The 11662-nt window shown below is 38.5% G+C and overlaps 1 protein-coding gene across 1 annotated transcript; it reads left to right on the plus strand.

Moving 5' to 3' along the window:
- The first annotated feature begins 396 nt into the window (after window positions 1-396).
- LOC148874545 (selenium-binding protein 2-like) lies at window positions 397-7700 on the plus strand. The gene is made up of 7 exons (XM_088961810.1): window positions 397-1233; window positions 3078-3273; window positions 4027-4254; window positions 5927-6158; window positions 6287-6394; window positions 6481-6753; window positions 7270-7700. The coding sequence occupies exons 1-7, from the start codon at window positions 1077-1079 to the stop codon at window positions 7549-7551; spliced, it is 1476 nt and encodes a 491-aa protein (XP_088817936.1). The 5' UTR covers window positions 397-1076; the 3' UTR covers window positions 7552-7700.
- Window positions 7701-11662: the final 3962 nt, after the last annotated feature.

Raw genomic sequence — 11662 nt, forward strand, 5'->3', positions numbered from 1 at the left:
AAAAAAAATGAAATGAGATCACGACTTTGAAACTTTAACCTAACAAAGAATAAGTTAAAAGCAAGGGAGGGGGAAGAAATTAATCAAGAAGCAATTAATGACGATTAGTGCGGAACAATTTCGTAACCTTATCAGTTTTTCGTTTGGGTCAATGATGGAAGGGGGATTTTTGTTGATAACAGGAGAGGTTTTATCATTGTCACATATTTCAAGGGAGCATTTTATAGTTTATCTTTTGTTGTGTACGAATTCTGAATCATATCACTGTAATTTATTGATAGCATCTATAAACGCATCTTACTCGTGAATTTGGCATCAATCCACCGTCACTCACCCGTGTGGATTTAATTACTTTTTCAGCTAAACAAAACTCGTGACTCCAAATTCCAACATTTTAGCTGTCCGTCGAATCCTGACACAGAGCCGTTCCAGGTACATCCCCCCTGGACGTATTATTGTACTGTGGCGGAACTCCTTTACACATCTTCGTCTTCGGTCTTAGACTGAAACAGATATGTTTCCCGATTTCTCATGCCTGAACAACTAATGTTATATGACTCATATCACGGAGATCGGCTTCTATCAGGATAATTTGTATCCACCATTCTAACAGCTTTTTACAATTTTGTATTGCGAATATCTCCCATAAAATATACGGAGATATTCTAAATGCAAGGCAATAAAAACTGTCCGAATGGGCTTTGCCCACTAAGCCGAACTCCCTGTTACATAGATCCATCCTATCGGTTATCTCATCCCTTCTATCTTTAATTACAAACCATTTCCTAGCATCTGTTCAAATCCCCATCCGTCTTTAAATTAAATCCTCACCGTCCATTAACAGCAAAGCGATGGCTTTCGTGGCGCCATCTCCTCAGGAAGAACCAGGATTCCAGCAGAGTTTTCAATGTATTGACAAACGTATACTGCCATTTTTATATAAGCATAGCAGTGATCAACTACTTCACGTACTCCAAGCTGCCTGGTTCTGGTCAGTGAGCGAGGAAGAGTTTTGTATCTTTTCGTCTCCTTTGTGGTTCTTTCATTTCTTCTAGTGTAGACGAGGAGCACAAGCCATGGCGACTGCTGTTGACCAGCATGCGTCGGTTTCTGAGAAGGTTAGCCCAGCCGTGAAGCATGGTTTCTGTGGGAAGGGACCGGGGTACGCCACTCCGATTGAGGCCATGTCTGGTCCCAGAGAAGCTCTGCTTTATGTAACATGTGTGTACTCAGGTACCCATTTCTTTCTTTGCCTGAAACAAGCTACTATAAATCTATAATACATGCATGTAGTCATGGGTAGAGAGTATTTATTTTCTGGAATCTATCTGCTTCTTCCCTTCCTTCAGAACTCTTATTGAAGTTTTAATTAATCTTGTTAATTTGTGAAATATGTATAAGTGGTTGATGCTGACAATCAATGTCTAAATGTCTTACCTTTTGAATTGGGATTGGTTAATTTTTTAAGGGATTTCGTTTCATGTGGAGAGGGTTTTTTGAAGGAAGTTAGGCAGAGATATGTAGTTTCTTGTGGGTTTTGAGTTTATAAGTATATTTTTAATAATTGTTTACAAAATGGGTTCCCCAATTTTTGGGTTGGAGGACCTACAACATTAGATGAGGAATGTTTTGGTATCAATTTGAGTCGATTGTGATTAATCGGTTGGAATCAAGATGAAGTGTTCAAAATCATAAAGTCTGGATATGCTATTTAGGAGATTTATTGTGGTTGGTCTTTTGTGGCTGTTGAATTCCACTTTTAAGTACTTTGTTTATGGTGCTCTCAGATGGAAATCTGAAATGGTAAATGTTGAATTTGCTTCCTTGTTGATTCTGTCATTTCAAGACCCAACAATAATTGATGTTGGTACAGTCTGATAGCAATCAATTATTAGGTTGAAATTAACACTTGTGCATGTGATTTTTTATTTGATTACTGGGAATTTTCTCTTTGAGGAAGAGATTAATGCTTAGGGTATATGAGAGCACTAGCAATGGTGAGTGCTGTTATCAACATGCATCGATTTCTGAGAAGGTTATCCTGGCCCTTGGGCATGATTTCTGTGGGAAGGAACTGGGGTATGCCACTCTGATCGAGGTCATGTCTGGTTCCAGAGAAGCTCTTCTTTATGATTACTTGGGATTTTCTCTTTGAGGAAGAGATTAAGATGAAATGCAAAATTTGAAAAGAAAAGATTGAAGTTATCAATGGAATATAACTAATACTTAATATTTTTGGCAGCTCATGTCTGTTGGAATTTCGACATAAAACATATATTAGAAATTAAATTCTGGATGTAGGTTTGATACTTTACTTTTACTGTTTGTGCTGGTGAAAAAGCATTTTATTTGATATTATTATTCCCTAGATGATGTGTGCTATGAACATGGACTTAATGAGGATAATGAGATCATAATTAACAAGGAGAGATAGAATAACTGTTCCTTATCGTAGATTTTAGATAATGAAGCATAGCTCTACATATATTTTGACATTGTGTATTTTAGTTGACACTATGTCATGATTACAATTTTCCTTGTGGTTTACAAAGATTTTTGGTCTTCAGAAACTTTATACTATATTTTCTTTCCCTTTCATGTTGAATAAAAGAAAATTGTTCCACAAGTAAAAAGAATATTTCTTTCTTTGTTGGAATATCATAGGAAATTGTATGACATTGAAAACATTGTCAAATCTTTGAAACTGATGGTGATATCTTTGGAAATGATAAAAGAACTAAGAGATACATTTTTAACATATAAAGATAAAAGCACAAAAGAAAGGACTCAAGCACTTGCAGTTGACATTTTAAGAAGTGCTTCTTTTATTTATATATGCTTTTCTTACCAATTTATTTATTCTTGGGAATTTAAGATATTGAACAGTAAAAGATAAGGAGAAAAGCATTTCACTTAATTATTCAAATGTTACTTTTTTTGTCAACATTTGTCGACATATAGGAAGAACTGAATAATAATTTGGTACAATTTTTTTTAACATGATATTTATAGATATTTCATCTAGACTTTTAGTATATCATGTTCTGGGCCATTCTTATGATTTAACATCTACACAGGAACTGGAAGAGAGAAGCCTGACTTCCTAGCCACGGTAGATGTTGATCCAAGCTCACCCACTTACTCAAAAGTTATCCACAGGTTGCCTATGCCTTATTTAGGTGATGAACTGCATCATTCTGGATGGAATGCCTGCAGTTCTTGCCACGGAGATCCATCAGCAGAACGGCATTTCTTGATCTTGCCTTCATTGGTGTAAGGCATTTTTATTGTAGTATGGATAATTCTTTTTGTAGACAAAAAGTTATATTAGAATGTTAGCAGAAAATTAATTGTGCTAGATGTTAAAGGGGAGCAATTTTTATTTGGGTTTTAATGGTTAGGCACACCTAAGATGCATTTTAGATGACAAGTACACAGATGATTCAAGATGAATCCCGTGTCTGATTATCATGTATTTGTAATATCTAGAAAAAGAACTTTTAGAATTGAATGTGTGCTGTTATTGAATAAGCAATGAACAGAACCTTGTGATTATTCCCAAATATTTGACTTTTGGACAATAAACAACAAATCAACAGGTTCTATGTATATCCTGCCACCAGAAGTAGAGGAATTTCTGAGATTGCCAATCAATAAATGCTGTTAGCTATAGTAGCTTAACTAATAGTGAATGTTGGAATTTTACCATATTTTATGCTGTGCAGACTTTTCCAATTCCTATTCTTATGCTTAAAAGTTTTCTTTATTAAGGAATTCATAGAACTCTTAGTTCTGTAATATACTTTGCTAAAGAACTATCATCCATAATTAGTATCATGAGCTTCACATAGGCTGTGAAGTGTGAAGTCAGAAAATTTTTTCCAATGTTTTTTGCTTTTGTAATATCCTCTTACTTGCAATTAATGGTTCCTTGATTCAATGGTTAAACATTATCTTTCCATTCAATTGCCACAATGAAGTTCACTGCCGTCTTAACTTCAGTAATTTCCTTCCTCTCTTTTCCAGTTCAGGTCGCATATATGTGATTGACACATTAGCGAATAGGAGGGCTCCCTCTTTGCATAAAGTTGTTGAGCCAGCAGATATTATACAGAAGACTGGGTTGGCATTTCCTCACACTTCCCATTGCTTAGCATCTGGTGATCTTCTGATATCATGCCTGGGAGATAAGGATGGCAATGCTGAGGGAAATGGCTTTCTTCTTCTTGATTCAGAATTCAATGTGAAGGGAAGGTATTAGTCAACACTTTTGTTTGGTTCTGATTCTGAGCTGTTCAAATATTTGAACAGAATGGTTTTGATTTGTTGGTTATATTTGGTCATCTTTATGGTTTGTAAATTCCCATTTGGTTTCTATTCCATATTTTTCAGATTCATTTATTATAAATTTTTCTCTTCTCTTCTTCTCTTTCTATCTGTTATCTTCTCAATTTTGATTCTTTGCTCTTTTTCCCTCCTACACAAGTTGATGGTAATTTTCATTAAATTAAGAAGCAAAACTACTAATAGTAATATCTTACATGCAATGTAATCCTTTTGGCCTTGCTAATAAGTTTTTCTAATTTGTGAATGCATGTATTTCTTTGAAGGATTGACCATAAATTGATGGCTCACAAAGCATGCTTCATTTTCTATTCAACAGTAAAAGTATTGCTATAATGTAGGTCATTGTCTTTGACTGTATACCATTTTGGTTGCCAATCCGTCTCTTGAGATACATTGAGCAAATTTTCCTTCAATTTATGACTTAAACACAATAGGATTCTTACACGGTACCATTGAAGGACTATAAGCCATAAGGGCTTGGAGGTCTTTGTATGACACATTTGTCCTGGTATGCCAGTTCTTTATGATATCATTTGAACAGGCATTTGATTATCCCATTGTTTGATTGATATGAAAACTTTAGGATATTTTAGTGGTAGTAGGAATGTCTTCTTGAGTCATGAAAAAATGTGTGCCTCTTATCATTCATATTACATTCTTGGAGTTCTTTCATTCATTACTGACATAAAAGAGTATTAAGATGTCTGTTGGTGGAGTAACAGTCTTTTTTGTTTACTAAATACTATTGGTCCCCTTTTTTGTGGGCTCTAGGTTAAAGAAAAAAAAGAGAGATGGTTAGAGCAGTGATTTATGTTGACTGTACTGCATAAATTTTGTATTCTTACATGGGATCAGTAATGGAAATATGATCTGTTACAGAATGAAGATAACTTTATTTTTTTCATTGTTCATTACTTGTTTATTTTCGGAAGTACCTATTTACAGTCATGTTTTCCAAGATCAAAGTGATTGTCTCTTTCATTAATATATTTTTTCAATGAATATAAATTTCATATGTTATTAACCCTATAATGAAGATTAAAAAACTCAGGTCAGCTCAAGTTGACTAATATTTATCTCAGTTATTTAGGGTCATTGAACTAACTTCATTTCACCATTTTTGATTGGGCTAGATCCTCTATTGGACTAAAACAATCTATGTCTGATTGTTCATTTTATACTTTGCTTTGACCTTTTAGAGCCTTTTGCTTTCACCTAATCACATACTTGCACTAGAGTGCATTCCTTGGCCTCGACAAACATGACTAAACTGTTCTAGTTTTGCCTCCTCTTGGGCTTTGAAGTAGAACAGGTAATAGCTTTTGTTCTCAATCCTATGCTTCTTATATCCAGATATATATGGAATAATATCATCTTGTGACATGGAGCAATGATAAAGTATCATTGTCATATTATCTATTAAAAATGCTGCTAAGAAGTTAAACAAATGGGATCAATCAGAAATTATCCTGGGAGGCTTTAAACTGGTTTGAAGAAATCATGTAATGAAATTGCATTGATGGATGAGTTATTTATTTCTCATAGCTTCCTGAATGTTTGCCTTCCTCTTGCCACTCAGGTGGGAGAAACCAGGTCATAGTCCACCTTTTGGATATGATTTCTGGTACCAACCTCGTCACAAGACAATGATCAGCACATCGTGGGGAGCTCCAGCAGCTTTCACAAAAGGATTCAACCTTCAACATGTTGCAGATGGTCTGTATGGACGACATCTTAGTGTATACAGCTGGCCTGATGGTGAACTAAAACAAACATTGGATCTTGGAAATACTGGCCTTTTACCCCTGGAGGTCTCTAAACATCATTATAACAAACCTTTTTAGGCTAACAACATTCGTCTTTCTGTCTCAATATATCCTTGCATTGGATATGTAGCATGTGTGGTACCTTAAATACATTGGTTTCATTCATATTTCAGATCAGGTTCCTTCATGATCCTTCCAAAGATACTGGCTTTGTTGGCTGTGCATTAACAAGCAACATGGTGAGATTTTTCAAGACAGAAGATGGATCGTGGAGCCATGAGGTGTGCAGATAATTCTTGTTTATGGAGTTTCTTGTTGTTCATTTTGTAACAACACCAAGTTCCTGACCTCAAGAAACACAATGCAGGTTGCAATTTCTGTGCAGCCTCTGAAGGTTCAGAACTGGATTCTTCCAGAGATGCCTGGGCTCATAACTGACTTTTTAATATCTCTTGATGATCGCTACTTCTACTTTGTGAACTGGCTCCATGGGGATGTGAGACAATATAATATTGAGGACCCCAAGAAACCTGTATTGACAGGCCAAGTATGGGTTGGGGGACTGATTCGAAAGGGAAGTCCTATTGTTGCTGAGACAGAAGATGGGAAACAATTTCAATTTGATGTCCCCGAAGTCCAGGTTAGTATCTGCTTTAGTAACACTATACTATATATGAGGTATTTTTTTTTTCAGCATTATGTGATTACAGGGGATTAAGGGGTGGAGACAGAGCTGGGGTGCACCTGAGGTCCACTGACCTTACCACTGAGAGCATGCAGTGATGTGGGTTTATCCCATGCCTCCATATGCAGAGGGATACCAAGTGGCCATCTCAGCTACTGGGTCATCAGCTATGGGATATTAAGTTCATTAATCATATCTCCTGTATTGTACTAAATATGTTGACTACACATATAAACATGTGAAGATTGGTATACTTGTGTGTAGTTGTTAATCTAGGTTATCTAGTCAATAATAATAATCTCAATGAGAGTCAACCCAATGAATTAACCTAAAGACCATATAGTTAAGTATTTATGAGTAGCAACAGAATCTAATATTTCTAAATATATAAATGGCCGAGTGGTCACACTGAATTTGTGTCAGTTGGAGTATATATAATTGAGATTGACAAAACCTCTTCATTTGTTTCAGGGAAATCGTCTGAGAGGAGGGCCTCAGATGATCCAGTTAAGTTTGGATGGAAAGCGGCTCTATGTTACTAACTCTCTCTTCAGCGTATGGGATCGTCAGTTTTATCCAGAAATGTTAGAGAAAGGGTCTCATATGTTACAAATTGATGTTGACACAGAGAAAGGTGGTCTAGCACTAAATCCCAACTTCTTTGTGGACTTCGGATTAGAACCTGATGGTCCCTCCCTTGCCCATGAGATGAGATACCCTGGTGGTGACTGTACTTCAGATATATGGATCTAAGGATTGTAAGGCTATTCAGAAGGGCATAGTGGTTGCTTGTCTAATGCATCGCTGTGTCTTTCCAATGTTGTTTCTTCTTGTCATGATCAACTTCCATTCTAACAAAATAAACTGATATGGCTCCAGTAGCCAGAGCTTTCAGAATTCTACACGAGTTGTTCCATGGCATTTGATTAAAGACAGATTAGGAGCCATTGCTAATCTAGGGCTGACAAGGGTAAGAATATGAGTTCTAGTCTGAGTGACCACTTTGTTCATGAAAATGCTGAAGGTTTGGTTTGAACTTAAAACTGCAGTCAGGACCTCAAAACTTGCCAGGTGTGTGTTAACGTGTCATCAAGACAGTTTTAGTAACTGGTTGCATTTTAGCATCTCACCACTCCATCCTACTCGCAAAGTTTGCAACTTGGTTTAGGCTGGGCACGATTCTATCTCAAAGATTAATAGAGCCGCATTTGGGCTTGGACTGAATTTTTTGGTCCCAAAATGAGTTTCGATTAGGCTTGGAGATATTGATCATCTCAAGGGCCCTTGGACTCCACTCTACCCACACCCACAAATCCACATTCAACCAAGGTTCTAAATATCAATACGTCCGATATGCCAGTAGGGGCGTATCGGGTGAATTGATGTATTTTTTTTTATTTCTTTTTTCAAAACCGGTTCAAGGGGGCCGGTTTAGGGCTCTTCCACCCCCTAAACTAGTCAGACCCACTGTAGGGGCATATCGGAGAGGTAACGATTTTTTTAACCCTACATTCAACTATTACAACTAATATTCAACCGACTATCACGAGTACATGTTCAACTATTACAGCTTATATCCAACTGGTACAAGCCATTACAAATTCATGTCTAACCTCGTACTCAATTGTTACAATCCCGAGATTAACCGTTACAAATCGATACTTGCTAAACTAGTACGAACTGTTGTAAACCCATATTCAGCCATTACTGAATTCAAGAAAAAAGAAAGAAATCGGCCATTACATACTGATACTGGACTGTTATCCTATTTCAACTTTAAATTACCCTATTAATTAATGCTGCTAAAAGCTATACATACATACGCTATATATATATATATATATAAGATAATATAATATAATATAATATAATATAATATTATTTAATTATAGTGTCATGGATTGACCCATTTCACTTGTATAATTGAATTCTTTGCCACATGGACAGAAGAAGGTTTTGTTTTTGGGTTATTTTTTAAAATAGGTTTTATGTTATTAAAAGTATTAGAACCTAACTAATAGAATTTATTTATGATAAAAAAAACCTTAAATAGAGAGAACAAGATTTAATATCTCATGTGGCAAGTTGGAAAAGACACCGTTTTTAAGAATATTAAAAGAAATACCCATTAGGTTATAAGAAAATTTAATGGAATAATGAATATATAGAATCCTAATATTTATGCCAATAGTGATGTAGTTGTGTATGACATGTTAAACCTTCCATCTTTGCCATATGTTAGTGTTTTATATTAAATTTAATAGTGGTGTTTCTGTAGTTGGTAAAGTGGGTTTGGTTAAAGAGAAAATTAAGGCAGAGTCTATAGCAGATTTTAAAGTTTTATCATTTACTCATTAGGAGCATGCCAACATTTAATAATTGTTTTCAACGCAAAAGTGATGGCAGAAGTATTGGATGGAAATGAGCCATTGGTATCTTGGTGTTTAGGTCATTACATAGATAAAATTAGGAATCATGACAAAAAAATTTCTTTTGTCACTTTTGTTTACAATTCTGGACCTTTCACTAAGCCTGCTCATATTATACCCTAAAAGGTTAGACTTTTGAATGAATGTTGTATATGAGAGAGCCCTTTACTTGTAAGGATATAAATGAATTGGATTCATATCAGTTTGAGCAAAATCCGAATCTGATATGATTATTGAAAACTTGCATTCAAATACGATCCGACTATTGAAACTGATGCCGCTCAATCCAAGGTAGTGCACGAATCGAGGATGGCAACTAGATAGTCCTTGCTGGCAGGTCGGGGCCAAGCTTTAAGGACGAGGCTATGCTTCAAGACCTGTAATCAATGGAGAAGTCAAAGGCCCAAGGAATTATCCTTGGGTAAGTACTTCGACTCTCAAGTCAGTAGGAGGGGGTGGATGGTCGGGTTGAGATACAGGGATGCAGGTCCGGGCTAATTAGTAGAATGGGTGTTAGAAGTTGGGAATCCTTTACCTTGAGCATGGAGTACCCTTTCATCACCGGAGGGTCCATATCCTGTTCGGAGTAGGGTTTTAGGGAAATCGGGACAGGTTATAGGGGGTAGAGTCCTACTCCTCGGCGGAGTTGTCTTCCCATACCTATCCGCTAAGCGAATAGTTGGTGTGGTCGGTGGGATCATGGTAATGTCGTAGCTCGGCTGGACATCGCCGACATGGCCGAGCTATGCAGATGGCCATGGGCCTCTGGTCCAGCTTAGACATGTCCCCAACATCACTCCCCCAGTTCTGAAGTCAAGGGACAAGGTCCCCTAGGTTCGTTGTTCGGCCGAGGAACTTCTAGGCATGTGTATCACCCACACCGTGTCAGTTGTTGCTGAGGAGTCCTCCGATTGTCAATTGTAGAACTTAAACGAGAACCAAAATTTCGGTTCCCGAACCACTTCCCCAGTTCTGTTGTCAAGGAGGGGGAGTGCTTGGCCAGGCTACTGCACGAACTTGTGGCCTTAAAACGGCATAGCCGAGGATCCGCGTTGAAGGTTGGACCGGTACTGTAGTTGAACCGACACAATTAATGGGCACAACCGCTACTTGCCGAGGGTGCCACTTCAGCTTCCGAGGCTTCTTGTCATATGTTATTGGTCACGTTGATTGGCCTTCTGGGGCGATACAAAGGTGCTTCATCTGCACCGTTGATTTCTCCTCGGTTTGTGCCCCTGATGGTTATAAAAGGGAAGACGGGGGGATGGGGGGATCCCCTATCCTTAGTATTGCTTGCAAGAAGGTGTTTGGCATTCACTGCTCAGCAGATTGTTCGGTCATATAGTTTGGTAGCTAGCTTGGCAGATAGCTCAGCAAACAACTTGGCATCTAGTTCGGTGGCTTTCACTCTTCAGCTTTGCAAATTGTCCGGAATGTTTTCATCTCGGCGGTCCTCTTCCTCTTCTGGGTCCTCCAATAGTTCTGGTTCCAGCTCTTTTCGCGGCTCGATCTACGAGCCTAGGTTAAGAGATTTCGTGGCTGCCAAAGTTGAGGAGGTTGAGGCAGGTCCCTCTGGGATGGAGGTGGAGCTTCCTCTTCAGGCAGGTCATCGGTTCGGTACCACACCTTGCGTCTTGGTGCCGGGGATATGGCTTGGATCCGAGCTATGTACGCCATTCCTGCGGAATACCAAATGAGGTGTCCGCTACCCAAGGAGATGGCCATTGATGCTCAGCTTGGTGAGCTATGCGTTTATAAGGCTGAGGTTCCCGTTAAGCGAGGGGTTCGTCGAGGTGCTAAATTGGTACAGGGAGTTGCCTGTTCAGCTGATGCCAAACTCCTTTAGGTTCTTTCTCGGCCTTATGTTCTATTGTGCGGTCCATGATATCGAACTAACCTTGGGGATGGTGAGCTTTATGCTCTAACTGAAACACCACCAACAAGAGTACTATTACTTCTCCACCTGATGGAATATTCAGTCGTTGGTTGGGGCCCCTTCTTCTGTGAAGCACTAGAAGGAGTTGTTCTTCTTTGTGCACATCCCTGGCGGTCTCCCTTTCCCTGTCGAGCTGTGGGAGCCGAGGATGACTCAACTGCAGCCCCAATGGTCGATGCTTACTTGGGAGGAGAGGTCGCCCCTGAGCATGATCCATGAAATTGACGTTATCGCGTACACATGCTCAGAGATGCTGATGCTCGTTGGGCTGATGGAGAGGGTGGCCGGTTTGTTTCCTTTACTTTTGTTTGCCGAGTTAAATTTACCTTTCCTGCTTTCTACTTACCTTGGGTATCATATGTTGTAGGTGTAAGTATGGCTAGTGAAGAGGAGATTATTTGTCAGATGAAGGCGCTCTGACAGAGGTAGGAGCGAGTCGGTATGCAACCGGAGGCTCACCTTGAGGCGGAATAGCAGCCATGATCCGCGGACAGGGTGG

The sequence above is a fragment of the Nelumbo lutea genome, chromosome 1, assembly GCF_056320005.1.
Source record: "Nelumbo lutea isolate HS-2025 chromosome 1, American lotus-T2T, whole genome shotgun sequence".
Taxonomy (NCBI): domain Eukaryota; kingdom Viridiplantae; phylum Streptophyta; class Magnoliopsida; order Proteales; family Nelumbonaceae; genus Nelumbo; species Nelumbo lutea.

Coding starts and splice junctions, on each gene's coding strand:
- LOC148874545 (XM_088961810.1), top strand. CDS start 1,077: ATGGCGACTGCTGTTGACCAGCATGCGTCGGTTTCTGAGAAGGTTAGC. Junction 1,234..3,077: donor TGTAACATGTGTGTACTCAG/GTACCCATTTCT, acceptor ACATCTACACAG/GAACTGGAAGAGAGAAGCCT. Junction 3,274..4,026: donor TTGATCTTGCCTTCATTGGT/GTAAGGCATTTT, acceptor TCTCTTTTCCAG/TTCAGGTCGCATATATGTGA.